Source organism: Anolis carolinensis, chromosome 2, assembly GCF_035594765.1.
Source record: "Anolis carolinensis isolate JA03-04 chromosome 2, rAnoCar3.1.pri, whole genome shotgun sequence".
Lineage (NCBI taxonomy): Eukaryota > Metazoa > Chordata > Lepidosauria > Squamata > Dactyloidae > Anolis > Anolis carolinensis.
This window is the reverse complement of record NC_085842.1, coordinates 66,160,481-66,184,088: the sequence shown is the minus strand read 5'-3', so window position 1 is coordinate 66,184,088 and position 23,608 is coordinate 66,160,481. Positions and strand designations below refer to the sequence as shown.

The following is a 23,608-nucleotide window of genomic DNA, read 5'->3' as shown; positions in this document are numbered from 1 at the left end:
ATGAATATAAAAATTAGAAGGAATCCAGTAGAAATATTATTTTTAATTTAAAAAGAGGATGAGAAAGATAAGAGGGAAAAAATTAATAGACATGCTATTAACAGCAGCTAGATTACTAACTGCAAAATATTGGAAAGGAGAATTGAAAATACAAATTAATGAATGGTATAAAGAAGTTTGGCGAATGGCACTGAATGATAAGGTAACATCAAATTTAAAAGTAAAGAAGGGATTATGGGAAAAAATGGTTTTAAAGTATTTGGAGAAAATTTCTAGAAAAATTATTGTAAAAAGAAGATGGGAATCTACCTCCAAATGAAGAATTGAACTTTTGGTGGGACTACAGAAGAAGAGATGGCTCTGGGGAAGGGGAGCACAGGGGTGAATGTAAATAAAAGGGGGAAATGTATAGAATATGTTTATATAATTGTAACTTTTTCTCAAATAATAATAACAATAGAAATAATTAACATAAAAAAGAAAGAAAGAAAAGAAAGTTTTAGGGGGAAAGATGCTGTTAAAATAACCCACATTAGGAATTGAGTGGGACTACCAAGATATAAAAGGCTTTTGTGATCTTGGAATGTTGAGGTGGGTATGGGCATTTCATCATAAATGTGGCATCTAATGATTAGGCCAAGGAGTAAGGAGCCTGACAGTTCTCCATCTCTGGCTTGAGCTACTGAATTGGTGCTTTTCCGGCTGAGTTTCGTTGATGGGGGCAATAAGAAGTTTTATTACGTTTCTACCTGCACATTGAGCTTTTATATTTTTCAAATTAAAATTCCCCGATGCTTGAAAACAGATTTCTGTAAAAAAATCATCTTTCACAGTGATCTGTGTTCCAATGCTAGTACAGTAGAGTCTCACTTATCCAACATAAACGGGCCGGCAGAATGTTGGATAAGCGAATATGTTGGATAATAAGGAGGGATTAAGGAAAAGCCTATTAAACATTAAATTAGGTTATGATTTTACAAATTAAGCACCAAAACATCATGTTATACAACAAATTTGACAGAAAAAGTAGTTCAATATGCAGTAATACTATGTAGTAATTACTGTATTTACGAATTTAGCACCAAAATATCACGATGTATTGAAAACATTGACTACAAAATGCGTTGGATAATCCAGAACGTTGGATAAGCGAGTGTTGGATAAGTGAGACTCTACTGTACTTCAATTCCATTTGAAGCATGCCTTTTCTGCCACAAATCCTTTGCAGTAAACTCTTACTGGAAGTCATGAGCACAAAGTGATAAAAATTATTCATTCCTTAACTCTGAATCAGAGTTGGATGAATTGTTTGTTTTTATATCAACTCTTTTGAAACCTGAAATTCCTTGTTAGTTTTGTAGTGTTAGATTTACTTTGTGGTTGCTGTATGTCTTCACGTAATGTTTTACTCTATGGTGATCCTAAGGTCACTATATCACAGTATTTTCTTGGCAGTATTTGTTCAGAGAGATTTGCTGTTGCCTTCCCCTGATGCCAAGAGAGTGTGACTTACTCAGAGTCATCCAGTGGGTTTCATGGCAAAGCAGGAATTTGAACCTTGGTCTTCAAAATACTAGTCCAATATTCAAACCAATACACCACCACACTGGCTCTGGATGGCTTTACACTTAGATAGTTGGATTTGTATTCCATTGGTATGAGATCCTCATTTTTAATGAAGCAATAAGTCTGCCATGGTAAAACCCTGGCTCAGTCCCTCAAGTCTTGTCTTCACAATCTGTCTGCTACTTTGTATTGCAGGAAGTTGATCCATCATAGGAAGGAAACCGTTTCTCGCAAAGGTCACTCACCATCCACTCAGGGAATGACTCCTTCCACCAGTGATCACCATCTGGACCTAGCCAGGCAGCCCAATGGTGTCTGCAGGACTGGATATGAACGGCATCACAGCTTGCCTAACACAGATAACCAAGAGGATGAAGATGGCTTTTACCAGGTAGCGTTGTTGGTATATTTGTCATGTGGTCTTGACTGCATGTATTAGTTGTGCTGGTTTTTTTTTTCCGTAGGAAGGTTTTTATTCCTTTTGAATCTAGAATGTTCTGTTTGCTGTGAATGAATATAAAGGAAGAATGACAAGTAAAAAGATGTGTTTTTAATGGGCCAACAAGCTATTTAGAAGGTGTGCAAACTCTGCAAACTCAGATTCATAGTCATAGATAATCTAAAGGAAAAAATGATACCTATCATCTGCTTCAGATCATTTCTGTTCTGAGAAAAAAGCAGGTAAGTATAGGTAAGTATAGGCAATAGTAATGGATTGGCAGGTGACAGCTTGTTCTTATGTTACATTTACTGCAGCTGACATGACATGTAGAATAGACCTGGCTGCAGAGTTTCATTCATTTGCAAAGCTTTTTTGATATCCCCAGGAGGAATCTGCTATAAGATGTGGGATCCAATTAGGATATTCAGCAATCTAATGACATGCTTTTAAAGACTTGAAAATTCCTTTGGGAAGGGATTGGGAAATTATGATAGAACTACTTAATGTTTTGCCTGTCTCCTTTCAGCCTACAAAAGTAATTTTAAATATGAAAATTTATATCTACAGTAGAGTCTCACTTAACCAAGCCTCGCTTATCCAAGCCTCTGGATAATCCAAGCCATTTTTGTAGTCAATGTTTTCAATATATCGTGATATTTTGGTGCTAAATTCGTAAATACAGTAATTACAACATAACATTACTGCGTATTGAACTACTTTATCTGTCAAATTTGTGGTATAACATGATGTTTTGGTGCTTGATCTGTAAAATCATAACCTAATTTGATGTTTAATAGGCTTTTCCTTCAGCCCTCCTTATTATCCAAGATATTCGCTTATCCAAGCTTCTGCCGGCCCGTTTAGCTTGGATAAATGAGACTCTACTGTACTTCTTACTGGGATAACTGAGGAAACTTCTTATTCCCTTGCTGAAAACAAATATACCTTACATGCTTTTCTTTGCTAATGACAAAGAAAGTACCAGAAATATGACTTGTAAAGAAAATTTTGCTTATGCTTATGTCAAGGATTCTGTGGCTTTCAGTATGCAAAAGAATCTTGTAGCAACTTGTAGCGACTGAGAGAATGAAATTGGCAACAATAGCTTTCGTAGACCAAGACTATTTCCCCGGATCAATCTTAGTATACAAAAACTTAGGCTTTCTCTCTTTAGTGTTACAAGAGTCCTTTGCATATTGATCTTCCAGACGAAGATAGCTGTGGTTTCCAGATATGTCTTTAAATTTGTAGACTAAAACAAGAAGTTTATAGCATGGTGGTAGAACTATTTATCCCCCAAAGCAGGGGTCCCCAAACTAAGGCCCGGGGGCCGGATGCGGCCCTCCAAGGTCATTTACCTGGCCCCACCCTCAGTTTTATAATATAATATTTTTATATCAGTTTTAATAATATAATATATTGTAGATACATATAATATTGATAATAATAATAATAATAATAATAACTTTATTTTTATATCCCGCCCCATCTCCCCAATGGGGACTCGGAGCGGCTTACATGGGGACCAAGCCCGAAAACATACAACAATAAAATGATAAACAACTATACCAACAATAAAACATCAATATCAATAAAACCATCATAATAATCAACATATAACATAAGATATTAAAAGCAGAAGAGTAAAACAAGGATCTGGGCCAAAGTGCAAAGTATATCAAATGGGAGAGGTAGATTTCTCAATAAAGTGCAAAATAGTAGTGGCAGAAAGGACCTGTAGTTGGATGGGCAGATAGTTCAACCTAATAGTTAATTGTCGAAGGCCTTTTTCTTATGTTATACAATATAATACTAATAGTAATACCATATAATAATATTAATTATTTGTTATATATTACATATTATATAATAGTATAGTGGTATAGTTCAATATAGTAATATATAATGCTAATATTGTGTTATGCTAATAATATAATATATTGTATGTACATACAGCTGCTCTGAGTCCCCTTCGGGGTGAGAAGGGTGGGATATAAATGTAGTAAATAAATGCAGTAAATAAATAATTAATTTTAGACTTAGGCTCAGCCAAAGTCTGACATGACTTGAAGGCACACAACAACAACAATCCTAATTAACTTGACTATTTCATTGGCCAGTAGCAGGCCCACACTTTCCATTGAAATCCTAATAGGTTTATGTTGGTTAAAATTGTTTTCATTTTTAAATATTGTATTCTTTCGTTGTTGTTGTTGTTGCACTACAAATAAGACATGTGCAGTATGCATAGGAATTTGTTTGTATTTTTTTTCAAATGATAATTCGGCCCCCCAACAGTCTGAAGGATTGTGGACCGGCCCTCCACTTGAAAAGTTTGGGGACCCCTGCACCAAAGTATAAGTTTAGGAAAATATTTATTCCCCCAGAAGAGGTAATGATATATCTTGCATGAAAAGAAGACAAAATGATTGTTGTAATGATTATGAGGATATCAATATTGATAGTAATGGAAGAACTCTTTTGAATTGATTGGGGCCTGTTACCTGCTATAACAACTACTTTCTTGATCTGTTTGCATCTGCATTCAAAGCCAGTAACTTATCAAACCTCTTTTGAGAAAAGTGGGAGAAACTAGTAATGCTTCTGTAGAGAAAGAAAGATGAGCAATAGAATTCTCTCCCCATCTATATTTGTAATCTGCAAATAAAACTCAAGAAAATCATGTGCTTTGACTAATAGGGAGGAAGCTTCCTACATCCAGTCTTGGGGAAGATTAATAGATTTTAATCTCTTTTGGGAGCCCTCGGTAGCACAGTGGGTTAAACCACTGAACTGCTGAACTTGCTGACTGAAAGGTTGGTGGTTCGAATCCGGGGAGTGGGATGAGCTCCTACTGTTAGCCCCATCTTCTGCCAACCTAGCAATTCAAAAACATGTAAATGTGAATAGATCAGTAAGTACCACTCTGGCAGGAAGGTAATGGCACTCCATACAGTCATGCCTGCCACATGAACTTGGAGATGTCTACGGACAATGCCTGCTCTTCAGCTCAGAAATGGAGATGAGCACCAACCCCCAGAGTTGGTTGGTACTAGACTTAATGCCAGGGGAAAACCTTTACCTTTACTAATCTCTTTTGGGTAGGCTCTGACATAATGTGTTTTGCACAATTTGCCAGATGATCACCAGTAAGGCAAAATATTTTTGTATGTCTTGAGTATCCAGATTAAAAAAAAAACATCTGCTAGCTTTAAGGATTCTCTTCCTTCATCTTAGAAAACATATTTCCTCACCCAATATGTCTTGGGAAGAGGGTATTAGGGTTTGGTAGAATCACAGGACATGTTCTGAACTTAGGAATCCTCTCAACATCACAGTGGTACTTCTTTCTTTTATCTAAATGATATTCGATAAGCTAGCCTTGAAAAAATACATGTTTTGTTGGAGTTTGAAATCATGTTAACTTGGGACATTTCTGTATTTCTTGGCAAGCATGGTTGTATCTTTGTTTCTGCATAGGTTTCTCTGGCAAACTCAAGTGTGATAAACCTGAAGTAATCGATTTTTGGAACTAATATAAAGCTGTGACTGGGGATTTGTTCCCATGCATGAATGCCTGCTGGGTTGGCAAAAGGTGAAGGAAGACTGGGTGGGGGGAATTCTTTTGCTGTTTCTCTCTTATATTCTTTTTTTTTTCTTTTTCTTTTTTGCCAGTGCTTCTTTTAGCAAGCATTAGGAGCATGAAATTGACCTGATACTTTTCAATTTCACAGGTTCTCATTTCTAGTCAGCGTCCAGTAAAACAACAAACAGCAGGAACAAAAATGTTTTAAAACTAGTCTATGTTTTTGTCCGTCTGCAAAGGAAGAAAGTTGAAATTTGTTACAAGTTGAAAACAAAAAAATGTATTTTACTGATAAGTGTGGGGACAAAGCTATGTTTGTCTCAGAAACCTTATTCTAGATAGGTGCATTTATTTATAGGAAAGTATGTATAATCCCCGGGGCCCCGGTGGCGCAGCAAGTTAAACTGCTGAACTGCTGAATTTACTGACCAGAAGGTCGATGGTTCGAATCCAGGGAGCGGTGTGAACTCCCGTTGTTAGCCCCAGCTTCTGCCAGACTAGCTGTTTGAAAACATGCAAATGTGAGTAGATCAATAGGTACCGCTCCGGCAAGAAGGTAACATTGCTTCATGTAGTCATGCCGGCCACATGACCTTGGAGATGTCTACGGGCAATGCCGGCTCTTTGGCTGAGAAATGGAGATGAGCACCAACCTCCAGAGTTGGACACGACTAGACTTAATGTCAGGGGCAAACGTTTACCTTTACCTATGTATAATCCTTCTTCCAGCAAGCTGGTTAAGCCACCAGTGCTTCTCTTCCAAGCAATTTCACAATTCTCCATCTCCCACCCATATGATCTAAAGGGATTCGTAGGAGAATCAATAGGAAAGATGATGCCCTGCCTCACTCCCAAGCTTATTCATGCTAACTACCATAGTAGTCATTTCTTTTTTAGAAATATGTCGTTGCTGATCCAATGCATAGTTCTGCCCCCAAGATGAGTTTCCACCATTCATTGTAGTAGTAAAGGTGTTGTTGACTCACAATATGGAGAACTTGTGTGGCATGGATAAACTAGGCAAGGAAAGGAATATATATATATATATCTGTGGAGAGTCCAGGGTGTGGCAAGAGTCCTTTGTCACTGGGAAGCCAGCATTAATGTTTCAGTTAATCACCCTAATTAGCATTGGAAAGGTTTTGTATCTTGCCTGGGGGGGCATCCTTTGTTCCTCTGTGATCCCGGCCATGAAAGCCTTCGACAATTCTATGGAAACTATTGAAGTTCTTTTGTTGCAGCTTTCCCTGAAGTTAGCTGACTGAAATGGAAGGTTAAATTCTGCTGTTCCTGGTTATATCTAACATTTTGCAGAGCAGGTAACTTTTGTAGTATGACAAGTAATTAAAGTTGGCCTTGATTGAGGTGTATTTTCAAAAGTGTCCAGGGAGGTGCAGAACATTTTCTGTCTTCAGCAGTGATAAATTTGAACTGAAGACAGGCAGTTGCTAAATGAAGAAATGGTTCATTGTGATCTTATTCCACTGTGGATTTTAACCAATGTTGCTATTTTCATTTTAAACTAGGTTTATTCTAGTATCTAATTTTATTCTCTGAAAATTTATCTTTTTAGTGTAGTCATCTGGTCATTCTGGGCATGGCATAAAGAATAATGGCAAAAAGGCAGCAAAGGGATATAAAGAGAAGGGTGTGGGCCTCGGGTTTAATTGAAGTATGGAATAGACTTCACTAAAATCTTACGTTTTCTTTTAAGAAATAAAGGATTTCATCCAAACAATTGGAGAGGTGACCTTGAGGAAACATTTCAAGGAGCCCGGGGTGGCATTAACTATTTTCATAAAATATAGTCTTTGGTGAACAAGTTTATTTATTTATTATTCAAACTTATATACCGCCACTTCCCTAGGGCTCGGGCGGCTTACAAGAACAGGCTAAAATCTAACAATTTAAAAACATCTTAAAAACACTCCCCCAGGGCTCGGAGCGGCTTACAAGAACAGGCTAAAATCTAAGCAATTTAAAAACAGCAATAACGGAGGATTCTAGGATGCTGCTGGATTGCACCTTCCATCATCCCTCAACATTGGAAAGACTGCAAGTTATTTACCTCTATCTGAATTGAATCAACACTTCTGGTACAATGTATGCCAGTTATTCCTTTTCCTTCCTGTTCTCCCACAAGTCAAGGCGTGGAGCCTTACAATACATGGCTACTAACCCAGTCCAGTCTAGATGTTACAGAACAACAACCAGCAGCAGCCCCCCTTCTCTCCTGCCCTTCACACTCTCCAATCAATATTTCAACATTATCCACTCAGAAAAGAAGTTTGTGACTTTGGAAATGCACTTGCAGCTATAGGGAGCTTAGGCACTGCACACTATTTGAAGCTTTTTCTGTCATTCCCAGCCTCTGCTGGGAATGAATAGCATTGTAAATGGCCTTGTCTATCCTGAGACCTTTTTGCAGTCTGGTTTTAAAAATGCTCTGTATGCATTAAAATGAGGCAAACCTACATGCGTCCTGTTTTTTTCTATCCCTTTGTGAACATAATTTGTTGCATGGATCACTCTGAGTATATATCTAATATGCACACGGCTTACTACCTCTGTGGAGTGGTTGAGAGCAACGGAAAGTCTACATGTTTGACAGTTCTATGTGGCACAAGTTCAGAAAGCTGCTGAACATAGCAATTAAGCATGCTGCTTTTCTTGCCATCAGGAGGGAGGGAAATGACATTTTCAGAGGTTCTGCTTTACTCCTGAAAGAAGCTGAAGATCATTAACATTTCCATTCTCCATGGGCATCTTTAACAATTGAAATAGCAATGCTGGGATGCATACGAAACAATATTTTCTGTCACACATGTCTTTTTTGCCATGACTACTTTTGATTTTGTCTAAAATGTTTCATTCTAGATCCCACCACAAACACGCCGTGCTGCTCCTGTTACTCCACCGCCACCAGAGAAACACAAGAACCTACAGACAGCTACCTCCATTAAAAGTGAGGAGAAAGTTTTTGCAGATGTATGATGTCAGTGATTAGCAACATCACTTTCTATTTGTCTTCTGTAATATGGGAAAAGGAGATCACAAGAGATGAGTTAATGCCAAATATTTCCTTTGAGATTGTTACTGAGAGATTGAGATGTATGCTTTCAGTTGAGGAGCATAAAATTTTTTTGTTGGTCAAGAAGCACAGTAGGTTCTGTGAATTGGAGTATTCTCCTGGCAGGATGTGATATCTTCATGGATCACCAGAGGGAGCCCACTAGTAATACAATGATGGAGGGCTCAATTAAGCCAACTCTTCCTGGAAACAGCCTATCCTTCTCTTTCTTCAGATCAGACCATCATAGAAAAAATGCTCTTAGGAATAATTCCCCCTTTTTTTCTACCAGGAAGGTGTGTCAGTGAACATGAGTGCTGGCCGCTGTTTGCCATGTTGGTAATGAATATCAAGTGCTGTTGGTGAAAAGCAAAGAGTTATCAAATGCTACAATCTCTTGAATGGATTATATGAATAAGGAATGGCAAACCTCTGTCAGCAAACTGTTATTCCTCTCATCTCTTATCATTGTCCAGATAGTCTATACACATCTGTAGGGTTACAAAATTCCCAATCCTGCAGTAGAGCTTTGAGGTTGAGGATGGACTTTCTGATTTATGTGCCCAATTTGGTAGGCACAGTCACAAAATTCATTTTCATGAACCATAGCCAGCTTTGGTACATCTAGAAGCAAGAACATACAGCTGCATCAACAAAAGTATGGCCTTGTTTGTCCTTCAGAAGTAAGCAAATGAATCTGAAGAATGAAGCAAGAACTATTAACCTTTCAGGTTCCACATGACATGGTCTGGGTGCACTGAGGAGAATAATAAACAGAACATAAGCCAAGGATGCTAAACTAACATAGATAATGAAGCAGATTCAGACATGTATAGGATTTGAAGCATGAAAAATGAAACAAAATGTACTGGTTGGTTAGCGTGAAACTCAAAATACTGGATTTCATTTGTATCACTTAGCACTAGGTCATGTATGGGTGATGAATTTCAATTTTTGAAAGTTAGATTCATACTGGGAATGAATTTAAGAATAAAGATGTTTGACGAGTCCTGGTTATCCAAGAATTTTTTTTTATCTTTTTAAGGTATGTATTGATAATTTGAAAGCTATTTAAGTATTGTGTCTTTGGGCCAAAGGGGAAAAAAATAGAATTATTGCAAAGAGCATTTCACCAGAAGCAGTCCATTAAACCAGTCTTTCTGTGAATATAGAAGAGATATGTAAACAAAAATATTTCCAGTGCTACTGTCAACCAGCTTGTTTACAAAGACAGCTTCTGGGAGTTCACATCTTGCTAGTTTTGTGTCTCAAGTATAAGGTAGCGAGAGTGTACTGTTTGATTCATTAACAATTAGAAAAACTTCTTAGGAGAGAAGGAATAGATATACTCCCATTGGCTCCTAAGAGATGTGTGGGTGAAGTGAGTTTGATAAAGTTAATCAAGTTTTAGAATCAGCATTGTTGCCATTTGAATGCGGCAGCCTCTTTCCTCCTTCAGATAAGCTTCTCTAGTTATTTATCTGTGTCGCTATTTGCAATATATAATCTTCCTTGGCTTAACTATGGAAATAATGACTGAAAGGGATCTGTAGTGTCAAGGTTTTTTTTGTTGTTTTTTAAGATAAGGAATAAAGTTCAATAAAGAGAACAAAGGAGGAATTTAAAGTAAGACAGCCCAGCTAACTGGAATCCATTATTGCAAATAATTCTGCTTACCTTAAGTTTCATACTTGGTTTGATCAACTGGTACACATTACATAGCATTGAAAATCAAAAGCTTTATCACTTTATCACCCCAGTTCCTTTATCATATGAAATGCCAGGTACTACACATACCTCTCCATCATCTGCTTTTTTGCGTGGTTACGTCGGCAAAAGAAAGTTACTTTTTGCATGAAGCTTGCCCAGGGTTTCTTGCTTGTGTAAAGTACCACCACTTCAATAGGAACCACTCCTATGTAGGAATGTTGCTCTCCATGAGAAGAAAGTGTTTCTCTTCATGGAGAATTTGTGCTCCTCTGTTTTTAAGAAATCTGGGTGAGTAACAAATGAACAGATCTGAAGAGGTTCCATTATCTACAAAATTTGAAATGGATTGATATCGGTTCTTAACTAGCTATGCCAGGTTTAGATTTTAGAGCTAATAGCAATATAATATGCTAGAAGGCATAGAATAATGGGACTTATGAGATGCTGTTAAGCAGCAGAAAAAGCACAAGGTCATTTAACAGACTTTACTGTTTTGTTTAAAAGCATATTGTTGTCTCCATAAGGGTTTATGTTTAAGGATGCACTAGCCACCAAACCAGTCACTTTGGTGTAATCACAATGCAGTGATTGGTTATGAGCCAAACAAGCTGAAAAGAAATCTCACTTAGGAAAGAGACTCTTTGTTTAGGAATACTCAAACTATGGGTGGCCATGTCTACCTTCCTTTCAATTCTGAGCTGCCATAGGTAGCAATAAAATAACAGAATATAAAGATTAATTTTAAGTCATTCCAGTGTTTTGGGGCCCTTCACACTTCTAGTGACATAATTTTGAGGAATGGAAAGGACACAGCCACATTAGTCCCAGCATCACACACACACACACACACACCCCCACACACACACAACCAGGTACCCCTTTTGTTTTCCTCCTTCAACATTCACCTGTAATGTTGCCACCAGGGGAGGAATTTGTCACATAAAGGCACTGGAATATTTCTTATTCTTGAGAATAGTGTCACAACAGCTCCACAAGCATCATGATCCATTTGGGAAAGTACCCTCCCATGTTTTGTGGGACCTTTGTTGATAAATTGATGCTCTTCTGCCAACCCTCAGCTTCACCATAGTTTCCATCTTCAAACAAGATAAATGGGGAAAGGGGGGGCTAAATATTTGGTTTGGGCAGCTATAACATTACTAGTACACATAACATGACATAAAGGTGAAAAGCCTTATCACTTGCTATTATAGTGTTAGTGCCAGTCTTTCATTGTAAACCAGACATGTCTTAGAGAAGGGATTCGATTTTAATAGCTTAAGGGATTCCAAATGAGAGGAGTTTTTAAAACCTATAAGAATGTTAATTTCAGTTCCTTCCTTATTCAAAAATCAGCATCAAATAATTTTGTGTAGCAGAAAAACTTTGGATAAACTATAGAGCTAAAATCCCATTGCCAGAAAGCAGCCAACAGATGGACAAGGATTAGTTTCTTTCTGTCACATATGATCTCTAACTCTTTGTGACCTCAACCATGTGCTCTCTTTGGAAAATAATTACAGAAATAAAAAGAGGATGTTTGAGAAAGTCTGGCTTTTACATTCAAGACAGAATGACACAGTATTCAGATGAATAGCTGTCTGCCTAAAATGAAAACCACTGCCTAATCCTATGAGGAAAATACTTCCTCCCCTACATTTTAGTGAGGTTTTTGAAGAAAAGTCATCTCTGATGAACAGCCTTTTCTTCCTTGCTATTAGGAGGTTAGCAACCAGGAATACTCAAGAGACAGTTAATACAATTTTGCTTTGAGATAAGTGAAAACTGGAAGGGTAGTTAAACTGCTACTGGAACATGCACAGTGAGCCTTTTAACATACTTTGCTTCTGCAATTGTTTTTTCTTCATTTCCTTTGATATTGTTGCTAAGACATTTTAATTGTTGCCTTTCAGATGAAGTTGAAATCACCTCTGGGTCAGTGTCTAGTGCCTCTTCAGTAAGCACAACCTCGCTGGATACCTTGTACACTGGCTCTACAGAATCAGGCCTCCCGACAGCTACCCCCAGCCCCAGCAACACCCCTCCACCGGTCCCCAGCAGAAGTGCCCACACAGTGGGATCACATAGCTTAGAGGTTAGTCCGGTAGTGCAAAGGAAGCATAGGAGTGCAAGCAAATCCCCTCAGATCAAGAGAGCTGCTCCACGGCCTCCTCTGCAAATTGACGTCTCACATGCAAATAATAAGATCATGCAAGCCAAAGAGACTGTGCCAGTTGCTGCTGCTGAAGGCTTGGGAATCTTTGAATCTCTTTGCCTAGAAGAGAAGAAATCAGATTGTTTGGAGGACGTGGAACAGGAATCATCTGGCATCATAGTATCTGTGCCAAAGACAATAGGTGCTGAATTGATTGAACTAGTACGCAGAAACACAAATCTGAGCTATGAGCTTTCTCGAGTTGCCATAGGTGTGGTGATTGGCCATATTCAAACTTCTGTTCCAGCCACCACCAGCATCATGGAGCAGATTCTCATCTCACTAGTGGAAAGCAAGGTAGGTATGAGTGCTTGGTTTTTATTTCTGTTGTATATATACTACAGTTTAATTTGATTGGAATGCTTAATAAAGTACTTGTTAAAGCTTAAGAAATGAGAGAATCACACTTATATAATCTAATTCTTCTGCAGTGCTTCTTCCATGGGTTTCAGAAATAATTCAAAGAAAAGTAAATCAAATGTTCTCAGATAGGGAATATAAACCTACTAGTACAGATAATAATGTTCAAATGACTACCTGGCAGTACTGGTGTGTGTGTGTGTCTTTCACAGGAAATGTTGGGGGAGGTTTCTGGCTTTTTTGCAGTTGGCATGCAGTGGACTGAAACAATTTTCCAAGCCTTATTGGCTGCTGAACATGGTTTTTGGAAGGCATGTTTGAAAGGAAAAGAGAATGAGAGGTAAAATGCTTTAAGTGACACTAGAAGCATAGGCCATTGCCTGTTTTGCATAAAATAATTGTATGAGGACTCTTATACCAGTAGTGTCTGGAGCTCATTCAGGTGGGTGGGGTGCAAGCCAAGGAAATCAACAGATGGAACCAACTTCTTTCAGTACTACAAGGAATTTGCAAGTAAAATGTAGAATAGCCTTTTATCTTGATTTCAGAAGGGCTATGAAGTTGGGTTTGTCATGGTAGAAAAGATGTATGGGAACCAACCCTTACTGCCACCCCCTTGCTCACTGTTTTGAAGAAGGAGGTGTTTGGTCATAATGTTTTCAGAAGCATGACTTATCTTGTGAAATTCTTCACCAAGGTTTATTCTTAAAGAGAGTTTGAAGGATGGTGAGAAGAACAATGAAAGCTGCAGGCCATTGGAATTTGATGGTTCAGAGAACAGAGCTGTCTTTTGAATCTACAGCAGCCAGCAACCCATTTTTCAGAAAGTGAAAACTCACAGACTTTTAAGACTATGACTGTAAATTTGGATAGTGGCTAATTCACACAGCAGTTTATGGAATCCCCACCAGTAAAGAGAAAATGAAATGCATGAACTTGAAAACTATGTCTTTAAAGTAGGGTGTGAATGGACAAAGGCAAAAAAGATAAAGAATGTTTGAGAAAAGTTGTCTCTTGAATTTATAACAGCCAGAAGTGTGCAGTAAGAAACAGGATATTGGGAAGAATTTTAAAACTGTTTTTTACAAAGCACTGGTGCTTGGTTGGAGATAGGTGTGGAGACACACACATAGCAACACAAAATCATTTATTTAAGCTATAATTTTTCTATTCTGGAAAAACCACCATTGCATAGACTAAGAAAAAGTGACTTGAAAACCATGAGTACAAATGTAAAAGGAGGGGAATTCAGGCAGCACCAGAGAAGCTGTTTATCCCATATTTTTCTGCCCCTTCTGTAGAGTGACAATACAGCTAACCATCTGTAGCCATGCATTCTGTATCCATGGATTCTATCATCCATATCTTGATGTTTATTTAACCGGGGGGGGGGGGGGGGGGGCTTGATTTTGTCATTTTATATAAGGGTCACCATTTTGCTATGCTATTGAATGTAATGGGACTTCATCATCCATAGATTTTGGTATCCTTTGTGGTGATGTCTTGGAAGTTGGAACCAAACCACAGCAAATACCAAGGGCCCAGCCAGTGTAAGAGTAATGCTGCCCATATTACAGGTCTATGTTTTTGACCATGTACAGTCACCACTCATGATTAGCAACAACCCAACAAGTTTCCAGTGACAAGTTTCCACTTTATGATGGGAACAATGGAGGGCTGATCAGTTCCTCTTCACCACCACATGTACAGCATAGGCTACCTCTTTTATTTCTCTTGCAAGTATATTATGTACATTCAATTTTCTCATTTAGAATGCTCAATAATTTATTATCTAAAATGTAAAATATAATTGAACTTAAAGTGTCATGTGTTCAAGGGAGGAAGAACTGAGATAGATTGGTCTGTCAAGACAGCTTTCCTTTTCTCATTCTTCTGAAATACACTGAGATGGCCTTAACGTCTGTGGCAGACACCAGGGCCCTAAGGTTGTTAGCATGCAGCAAACAACCCAAATTGCTGAAGGTCTGGGAAGATGTTATTAAAGCAGGAAAAAAACCCTGTTCATATCCATTTATGGGACAGTCTGGTTGACATGAAATTGGAATGCCAAAATATTACTGATTTTTTTAGGAAGACGCAATAAGCCTCTCTCTTGCAATATGCAACTGCATTTTCCCTGGATCAGAAGAGCTATTTTCATTTTCCATCTAAATGTTACAAATTGTGAAATAATGGTTTTGAAATTACATGAAAGTAGCATAAAGGGAGGCATTATCATTTCTATATTTTTTCATGAAGAAATAGCTGAACTGTCGAACAACTTACAGGCCATGCCACTAAATCAGTAGAAAGTAGGATAAGGTCATAACATCTTTTTAATCACCTTATGGTAATAAGCAACTAATACAGCATTAGGCATCTAAGGAAAGAACCGCTAGGCATGGAAATTTAAATGTGAAAGCGTTGCAGCAGGACCTTTAATAACCTGCTTTTTTCCCCATCTGGTTTGGTTCACTGTGTAAAATTTACAGTTGTTTACTAATAATAAATAAATATTTTAAATGGAATAAGGAAGATAATTATAAACAACTGTTTATCAGGAGATCCTATTATGGCTACCCTAAGTTACATTTTTATTCTCAGTTACGGTACATATTTTAGAAGCAATGTTACAGTAAGTGGAACTACTCTGTTAAACCATCTAGTCTTTATCAACCTAAGACAACATCTTATTTCTATGCAAGGTTTTCATTTTGTTCTTAAAATCATAAGCATGTCTCCCATTCTCAGGGTGGCTTATAGTGAAAATAATCTCTGATACAGATTGAGCATCTCTTCTTAAAAATTCCAAATTCTAAAATTCTCCAAAACCTGAAATTGTCCACAAGGATGGCTGAGATGGTGACCACTTTGCTTTCTAATGGTTCAGTGTACACACACATTTTTGTACACAAAACTGTTAAAAGTATTGTATAAAATATCTCATTATGCACCTATTTGCAAATACGGGTATTACAAACCGCAAAACACACCTGGTCCCAAGCATTTTAGATAAGGGATACTCATTCTGTACACAGAACATTGATATGAAACATAACATTGCACAATGTGTAATATAAACCAAATGGTTTAATGGGTTTGTCATAAGTTTACAGGTGACCTAAAGGCACATATACATGATATAACATTGGTATAAAGTGAGTAATATACTAATAACTTCACAAACTCTCTCAAACACACAAAATAAAAGCAAAAAGCTTCAAGAACAGTGTTCGAGCAGATTGTATTATTCATTGTGATCTTTGCGAAATATGCATCTGTGGTAGTTTCTGTGGTTACACAGCTGAGTTGGATTCTTTTGGAAAACTCCTGAAGGCAGAAGGCTACAGCTGTACCCCCATCCACCAGAGGGAAGGGGCTGTAGCCTCAGTTTCTTCTGTCTGCGAAAGCAGCAAGAAGTTAGAAACTATAGCTCCTTCCTCCTTACAACCTCAGCCTTCCGCGTTATTAGGAAAACTATTCTCAGGCCAGTAGGCCAGCCCCAGAGGGAAAGAACTGCACTTCATGTGGAGAAAAGCCCCCTGAAGTCTGCAAGCTTTTGAAATGGATAGCGATCGCCTCTTCAGGGACTTTGGAATCTATGGGGAATGATGCAGCCGGGGGACCAGCACTGTTGACTTCCTTTCTTTTTCCATTGGATATGCCCACACTGGACTTACCGGGCCCAGTTGCGGCACCTGGGCATGCCAAGAATGGCAACACACATTCCAAAAGCACCCCCGCTACTGTAATGCAGCCTCAGGAAGTCCCTACTGCCACCAGAAGACTAGGCACCTGCAACCAGCACCATCTGACCTGAGAATAGTTTTCCTAATAACAGCCAAGGGCGTTAGGCCTAAGCCCCTCCCCCTTCTGGCTTAGAGGCGCAAAGCTGATGCTGCCAGTGATGCAGCAACTGCACTGTTTGGGCGTCATTGCATCTCCTCCTATAGCAGAGGAGCAGCTCCCTCTTCAAGAAGGATGCCAGACATACACCGCTTGAGTGATTGTTTACTGGCCAGTAGGATGCAATGGAGGAGTGCCCCCTCCCTTTCTAGGGCTTGCTAACTATTCCATCACCACCTATGCTTTCCCCATACAACCAGGGTGCTCAAGTACTCACCAACCTAAGTTTGCACAAGTTAAGGCAGTGACACCCTCAATTCTGGACCCCCTTGGGATGGCTCCTTGTTACGAGCTGTGACACCCATTAATACTGTATACCGAACTACTTTTGTAATGTTGTAATGTGCTTTCAGAAGAAAACTATTCCGTGCTCAAATACGCACCTAATGCCTCTCAGGCATGGGGTTATCCTTGGCAGGCAGGGTGGTACTAATTTGCCCTGCCCCATCCATAGCCCCAGATGGCCATTTCCTGCCTCCAATGCCGGGACCTTCCATCTCAGCTGAAGGATGAAGTCTTTATGCTTATGCTCTGTCTTGCTCTGCCTTTCCTTCGTCACCTCCACAAATGGATGTGCACTCCGACATGGATTCCCTATCCTCGGATGATGAGTCTCATGGCTAGGATGGTACCAAGCCAATGCCATTACTCATTCTGGAAGAGCCCTCAAGTTTTCCTTTTTTTATGCTTTGACTGGCTCGAGCCCTGAATCTTCCAGCTGCACTGTCGCTCACCCTGGTAGACAACCCACTGTTCCCAGCTGAACAGCAGCATGTCCTAGCACCAACAGTTGTCCCCACATTATTTTACCTGCTGCAACTTACAAGGTCCCAGGAGACACCACCATCAGTTTTTCCTGCCATCTCCAGGCATATTGATTCTCTCTACCAGGTGGACATGTTCCACTGCTTCTTGGTTGGCAAAGCCATCTAAACTGAATTTGGTTGTTGTGGATGTCATGCAGCTGAAGCACTCAAGAAAGCCTTATGCTGGTCCCCCATATAGGGAGGGTAGGAAAGTGGATACTTTGGGGAGAAAAGTACACTATGCAAGCTTGGTCACTCGTTTAGCTCCTTACGACGCCTGTATGGGGGCATATCAGATGTCCCCAAAAAGGATGGTGGACAGGGCCTATTCTGAATTTAAGAGAATTGAACACTTATATTTATCCTCTGAAATTTCGAATGGTAACAATGTCCATTCTGCCTCTTCTGTTAAAGGGTTGTTGGTTTGCAACTATTGATCTTAAGGATGCATATTTCCATATAGGCATTTGACCACATCTTCACATGTTCCTGTCATTTATGATAGGCAACCAAGCTTTCTCTTTCTGGGTCATGCCCTTTGATATCTCTACCTAGGGTATTTACTAAAGAAATGGCCATCATTGCAGGTCATCTCTGTATACAGGGAATAACGGTCTACCCTTATCTTGATTATTGGCTCTTAGTTGGACGCTTGGCAGCCTTGCTCAAGAAACATGTCACACTGTCTCTTTTGCAGAGCTTGGGTCTAATAATCAACCTCAAAAAATCCTATCTGAATCCAGCACTGACTGTTCGATTCAGTTCGATTCTAGACTTGGTACATCAGAAGGCATACCTTCGAGACGAGATTTCACACTCTTTGTTCAGCACCTAACACGAAGACACCACATGACTACCAGGGATGTCCAGTACCTTTTGGGACACATGGCTTCCACCACCGCAGTAACGCCCTTCGCTCGATTGAAACTTTGCCCCCTACAAATGTGATTCCTCAGGATGTTCAATTCACTTTACAACAGTCCCAGCACATCCCCTATACAGTACAGCAGTCGTTGCCCTGGTGGATTCATCGAGTGAACGTATGTGTAGGCATTCTATTCCAGCCACCAAGTCCATCACTAACACAACAGATGCTTCCTTCCATGGCTGGAGGTCACACCTACAGAACCTCACTACTCACGGTGTATGGACAGTGCAAGACAAGAACAAGCACATCCATTATCTTGAGATGCTGGCAGTAGAGAAGGCCCTCCCGTTCAAGCACATCCTAATGGGGAAAGTGTTACAGGTAGTAACCGACAACTCCACAACCTGCTTTTATGTCAGCAAGCAAGGGGGTACTCAATCCTGCATGCTCATATCACTCACGACTTGACTCTGACAATGGTGCATCTCCAGGCAAATTCATCTTGACACCAAGAATTCTGTCCGATCACATCAGCTCAGCACCTCCAGCCAACCACACATGGTCGCTGGACCATCAAGAAGCTTATGCACTTTTCACTTGATAGGGAATCCCAGTGATAGATATCTTTGCAGCTCCATCCAACACAAAATGTCAGATCTACTGTGCACAGCACCCTCCACATCACGCCACAGGTTGTCTTGGGGACACTTTCCTGATCACATGGTCGAAGTGATTTCTATACATGTTCCCTCCTCTTCCTTTGCTAACCAGGGTGGGTGTCCAAGATTCAGCTGGACAATTCCAACTGTATCCTAATTGCTCCCAAGCAACCATGGTTTGCTCCGCTGCTTCACCTCTCCAGCAGACATTTCCTTCACCTCCCCTGCAGGCCAGACCTCCTGACGTGCAGCAATGGCTGCATTCTTCATCCTGATGTCAAGCACCTCTGCCTCACAGCATGGCGAATTCACTCCTGCACCTCTCTGACCAAGTGAGAGCTATTCATGATCTCACACACAGACCCTTGACCAAGTGATTCTATGCTTATAAATGAAAACTTTTCACAACCTTCAGTCAGGAACGCAGGCTTGACCTCTATTCAGCACATATGACATTGCTTCTGGACTTTTTGATATCCCTCTCCAATGACGGCCTACCTCTGGCATCATTCAAATGCTATTTGGCGACCATACAGGACATCAGCAGGTCTCCCTTCCTTCTTCACAGACCCCCTTGTAAGAACTTTTCTGCAGGGATATAAAAACTTCCAGCCCCCAGTGACACCAATAACTCCCTCATAGGACTTGGAAATAGTGTTGACAGCACTAACTTAGCCACCCTTTGAACCCATGGCAACTTCTGCCTTCAACCACCTTTCCTGGAAGACTGCACTCCTTGAGGTCATCACCTCAACCCGTCAGGTCAGCGAGCTGTGTGCCTTCAGAGCTGATGAAGCATACCTTTGATTCCATGAGGACAAGGTAACCCTATGAACTGATATTGCATTCCTTCTGAAGGTTACTTCCAATTTTCACACTTCTGAGGCACATGCCTGCCTTCTTTCAAATTCCATCCATGGATCTCAAGCACTCTTTACGCTTTCTAGATGTTCACAGAGCGACGATTTTCTGTGTTGACAGGACAGCAAACATCAGAAAATCACCTTGTCTTTTCCTACAATTTTATGAAGACACTTCCAAATTTTGTCTCTAGGCAGCGGATTTAATCATGGCTGGTATCAACAATTTGGCTAGCATACCATCTTTCCGGTCAGGCATTACCTGGACAAGTGCATATTTCACTTGTGCATATAGCCCCTTCCATCTGGCTATATACTCTGGGGGATGGGAGCAGGGCTGTAGCCTTCAGGAACTTTCCAGAAGAATCCATCTCAGCTGTGGTATTCTTCTGATGACCACTTGAAGAAACATGGTTACAGGTAAGGAACCATTTCTTATTCTGCTATCTAAGAGGTGGAAGGCTGCAAGTCTCAAGGTAGTTCATTGCCTTGCTTGAACATGACTGATGAAGAGGCCACATCGTTTTAGACTACACTATGTGGTCTTTGAAGGGCACTCATCTTTTATTCATAGTTTGTTTACAGTCCCTTATTTAACTTATGAACAATCTTCAATCCATTTGAGCTGCCCCCACCCCATTGTATACACATGAGGAATAAACTGTGCATTTTAATGACTGTTATAGGAATAACCTGTCTGGTTTACCAGCTAGTTGTGAAGAGAGAGCTTCCAATCAGCCTCCTAATATGAAAGCTTCTTGCTACTGGCAGAATTACACAAAAGTGTTCACAGAGGTATTCAGATGCAGAAAACTATTGTTTATTCAAAAGTTCAGATCAAATCTTAACCCTATACATCATGAATAAAATAACTATAAGCAAAAGTGGTTCTTTCTATTTCTGGTGCCATATGACATGAGGGTCATTGCATTTTAAAACTTGATAAAGCTGCTGTATCAACATTTAGTTTGAGTTTCAGCAAAAACCTTTAACCAGTTTTTGCTACAGCTTTTTATCCTTCTTTCCCCCAGTCTACCAACTGTCCGTAATTTGATTCTGTCTGTATCCAATGGCTTGGACCTAAAGGCAAGCACCTTTTTGCTGACCATAGTCTAGTAAAACAAATTTCTACTACCAAAACTAATCTTTAATTTGACGGCTGGGATGTGTGAAGTTTCTGTGCTGACTTCTCAAGTGAAAGTAATGTTTAAGTTGCTCAGTTGTTCTTGCCATTGTGACCTTGTTTACAAAAGGAGTGTGGCTTTTTCGTCATTTGAAATTATAGGGAAAACAATAGGCATCACAAAGGTTAAAGCAGTGGTTCTCAACCTGTGAGTCCTCAGATGTTTTGGCCCTCAACTCTCAGCAGCTGGTAAACTAGCTGAGATTTCTGGGAGTTGTAGACAGAAACACCTGGGGACTCACAGTTTCAGAACCACTGGGTTAGACTAATAGAACAGATCAGCAGGTCACCGGGGCCTTTTTTGGCTCAGTTGTGAGATGTCCTAGTTATAGATTGTCCTATCTTCAATGCCTAGGTGGCACCAAAATCGGCCTAATCTCAGCACCTGTTTAAAACTTCACTACACAGTCTGGAACCAAAGGCTGAGAACCACTAACCCAACTTGTAGTGAGGTTTGAATCCAGAGGGCAGGCTTCAAAAAGATTAGTCTGTGCAAAGATGGGTACAGAATAAATACCTTCAAGTGAATAAGCAAAAGCAAATTCCTTTCTGCAGTCGAACAGTAATTCATCCCATCAGCACTTTCATCAGTAAAGCCTATATCTTCTCTTGTCTCCTATTGCCAGTTCAGTGAGGTGTAAACTGAGCTGGCAGCTGATGTACTGTTTGTGATTGGGTTGGCAGGGTGCATAATACAGGTGCAAAGTACTTTTCTGCAAGAGAAACAGCTGCTGTTTCAGGGTGTGAAGAAACCCTGGTCATGGTCTGCTATTCAGGGGAAATCAAGTAATATTCTATCTATTTGTGGAAACAGAACAAATGTCTTCATCATAGTAAAGAGAGGCAAGTGTTTGTGTTGACCACCTGCATCTTTCTATGATTTTTAAAGAGTTTGCATTGTCAACACTTCCTGAGAAGCCAGAATTGATTGCCACTCCCTGGTGTCAGTGTACTATAAACTTTGTTCATTGCATATATTCAAGATATAAACCTCCCTGTTTCTTATGTAACCTATAACCACTATAGATTGCTTGGACAAAGCAATATGGTAGCATTGATGCCTTCTAGATTTACTTCCACTAGTGTGGGTGTCAATTTTCCATGAGAGAATGCCACTCATGTTGACCCAGTCTACAGACAAATAATTGTTTTTGCTGGTGTAAGTCAGTCCAGCAGGAAACCCCATCCCTGGCACACCGCCAGATCCAGATAGTGAAGACTTCAGATGAGCCAGACACTACAGGCAAGATGATCACCCATGTTATCGCAATCCACCATCATACATGGCTCCATTCCTCCGGTCTTTTAATGGCTACCCGACAAGTGATCGAGGATTTACCTTTCGACACCATAGGTCTCTTCAGTGGGGGCGCCGATGAGAAACTGAAGTTAAATCACGACTTCAAGTTACTCACAGCAAAGTGTGGGATGCAACCACAAACCCAACACCACCAAACAACCAGATGGCACCAGCCCCGCTACAGGCGCTTTGGTCAGCTGGCATACGACCCACAACAAAGAACATCCCCTGCCCCTCTGACACAACTTCTGCGTCAGCTCCATCACAACCAATGACAGTGATCCTGGCCAACCAACAAGCCTAAGCCCCAGGTTTGCAGGTGCATATGACAATGTCGCATCTTCATTGTCTTCATTATCTACCACTACCCACTGAGCTCCTTGACCCCGCCAAATCCTATCAACCTCAAGACACCTATTTGCCAATCGCCTTGCACGGTGCCTGAAGGAACATCACCTCAGATGCATGGGGTTTGAACATTATTAAAGAGGCTATGCCTTTGCATTTAAAGAACTTCCCAGACTGGAAAAGTCCTCACCACTTGGATCTCGCAGGCTATTATTTACGAGGTATGCTTCCTCTTGGTCAAGAGAGCAGTACAACGGGTTCCTTCTGAGGAAGATGCAAGAGCTTTCTTCTCCAAGTACTTTATCATCCTCAAAAAGGATGGGGGCCTCCACCTATCCTAGACCTTCGAGACCTAAACACCTCCTTGATCCTGAATGGTGATGGTTTCATCTATCCTACCCTTGTTAGAAGAGGGAGATTGGTTTGCCACCATTGATCCCTGCGACACCTACTTCCACATCAGTGTGAGTCCGGCACATTGGCGGTTTCTGCTTTTCAAGATCCTCCAGCAAACTTACCAACTTGCTGTTCTCTACTTCGGGCTGGCCACAGTTCTTGAAGTCTTCGCAAAGTGCATGTCGGTACCTCTGAAAACACCTTATCATCATATTCATGTACCCGGATGACTGGGTACTGGTGGCCCAGTCACCAGCTGCCTTACAAGAGCATATTGGCTTCACTCTATCCCTGCTGGACTCCCTCTGCCTTAGGCTGAATGCTGAAAAGTCA

The 23,608-nt window shown here is 40.2% G+C and overlaps 1 protein-coding gene across 4 annotated transcripts in view; it reads left to right on the top strand.

Annotated features, from left to right (window-relative positions):
- The window catches only part of nckipsd (NCK interacting protein with SH3 domain), a 136,350-nt gene that overhangs the window by 67,688 nt on the left and 45,054 nt on the right, over positions 1-23,608 (top strand). For all 4 annotated transcript variants that reach the window (XM_062969837.1, XM_008105283.3, XM_003217721.4 and 1 more), the window contains exons 3-5: positions 1,762-1,957; positions 8,472-8,559; positions 12,288-12,886. In XM_062969837.1, the coding sequence (XP_062825907.1) occupies positions 1,762-1,957; positions 8,472-8,559; positions 12,288-12,886 (883 nt within the window). The remainder of the gene's footprint in view (positions 1-1,761; positions 1,958-8,471; positions 8,560-12,287; positions 12,887-23,608) is intronic.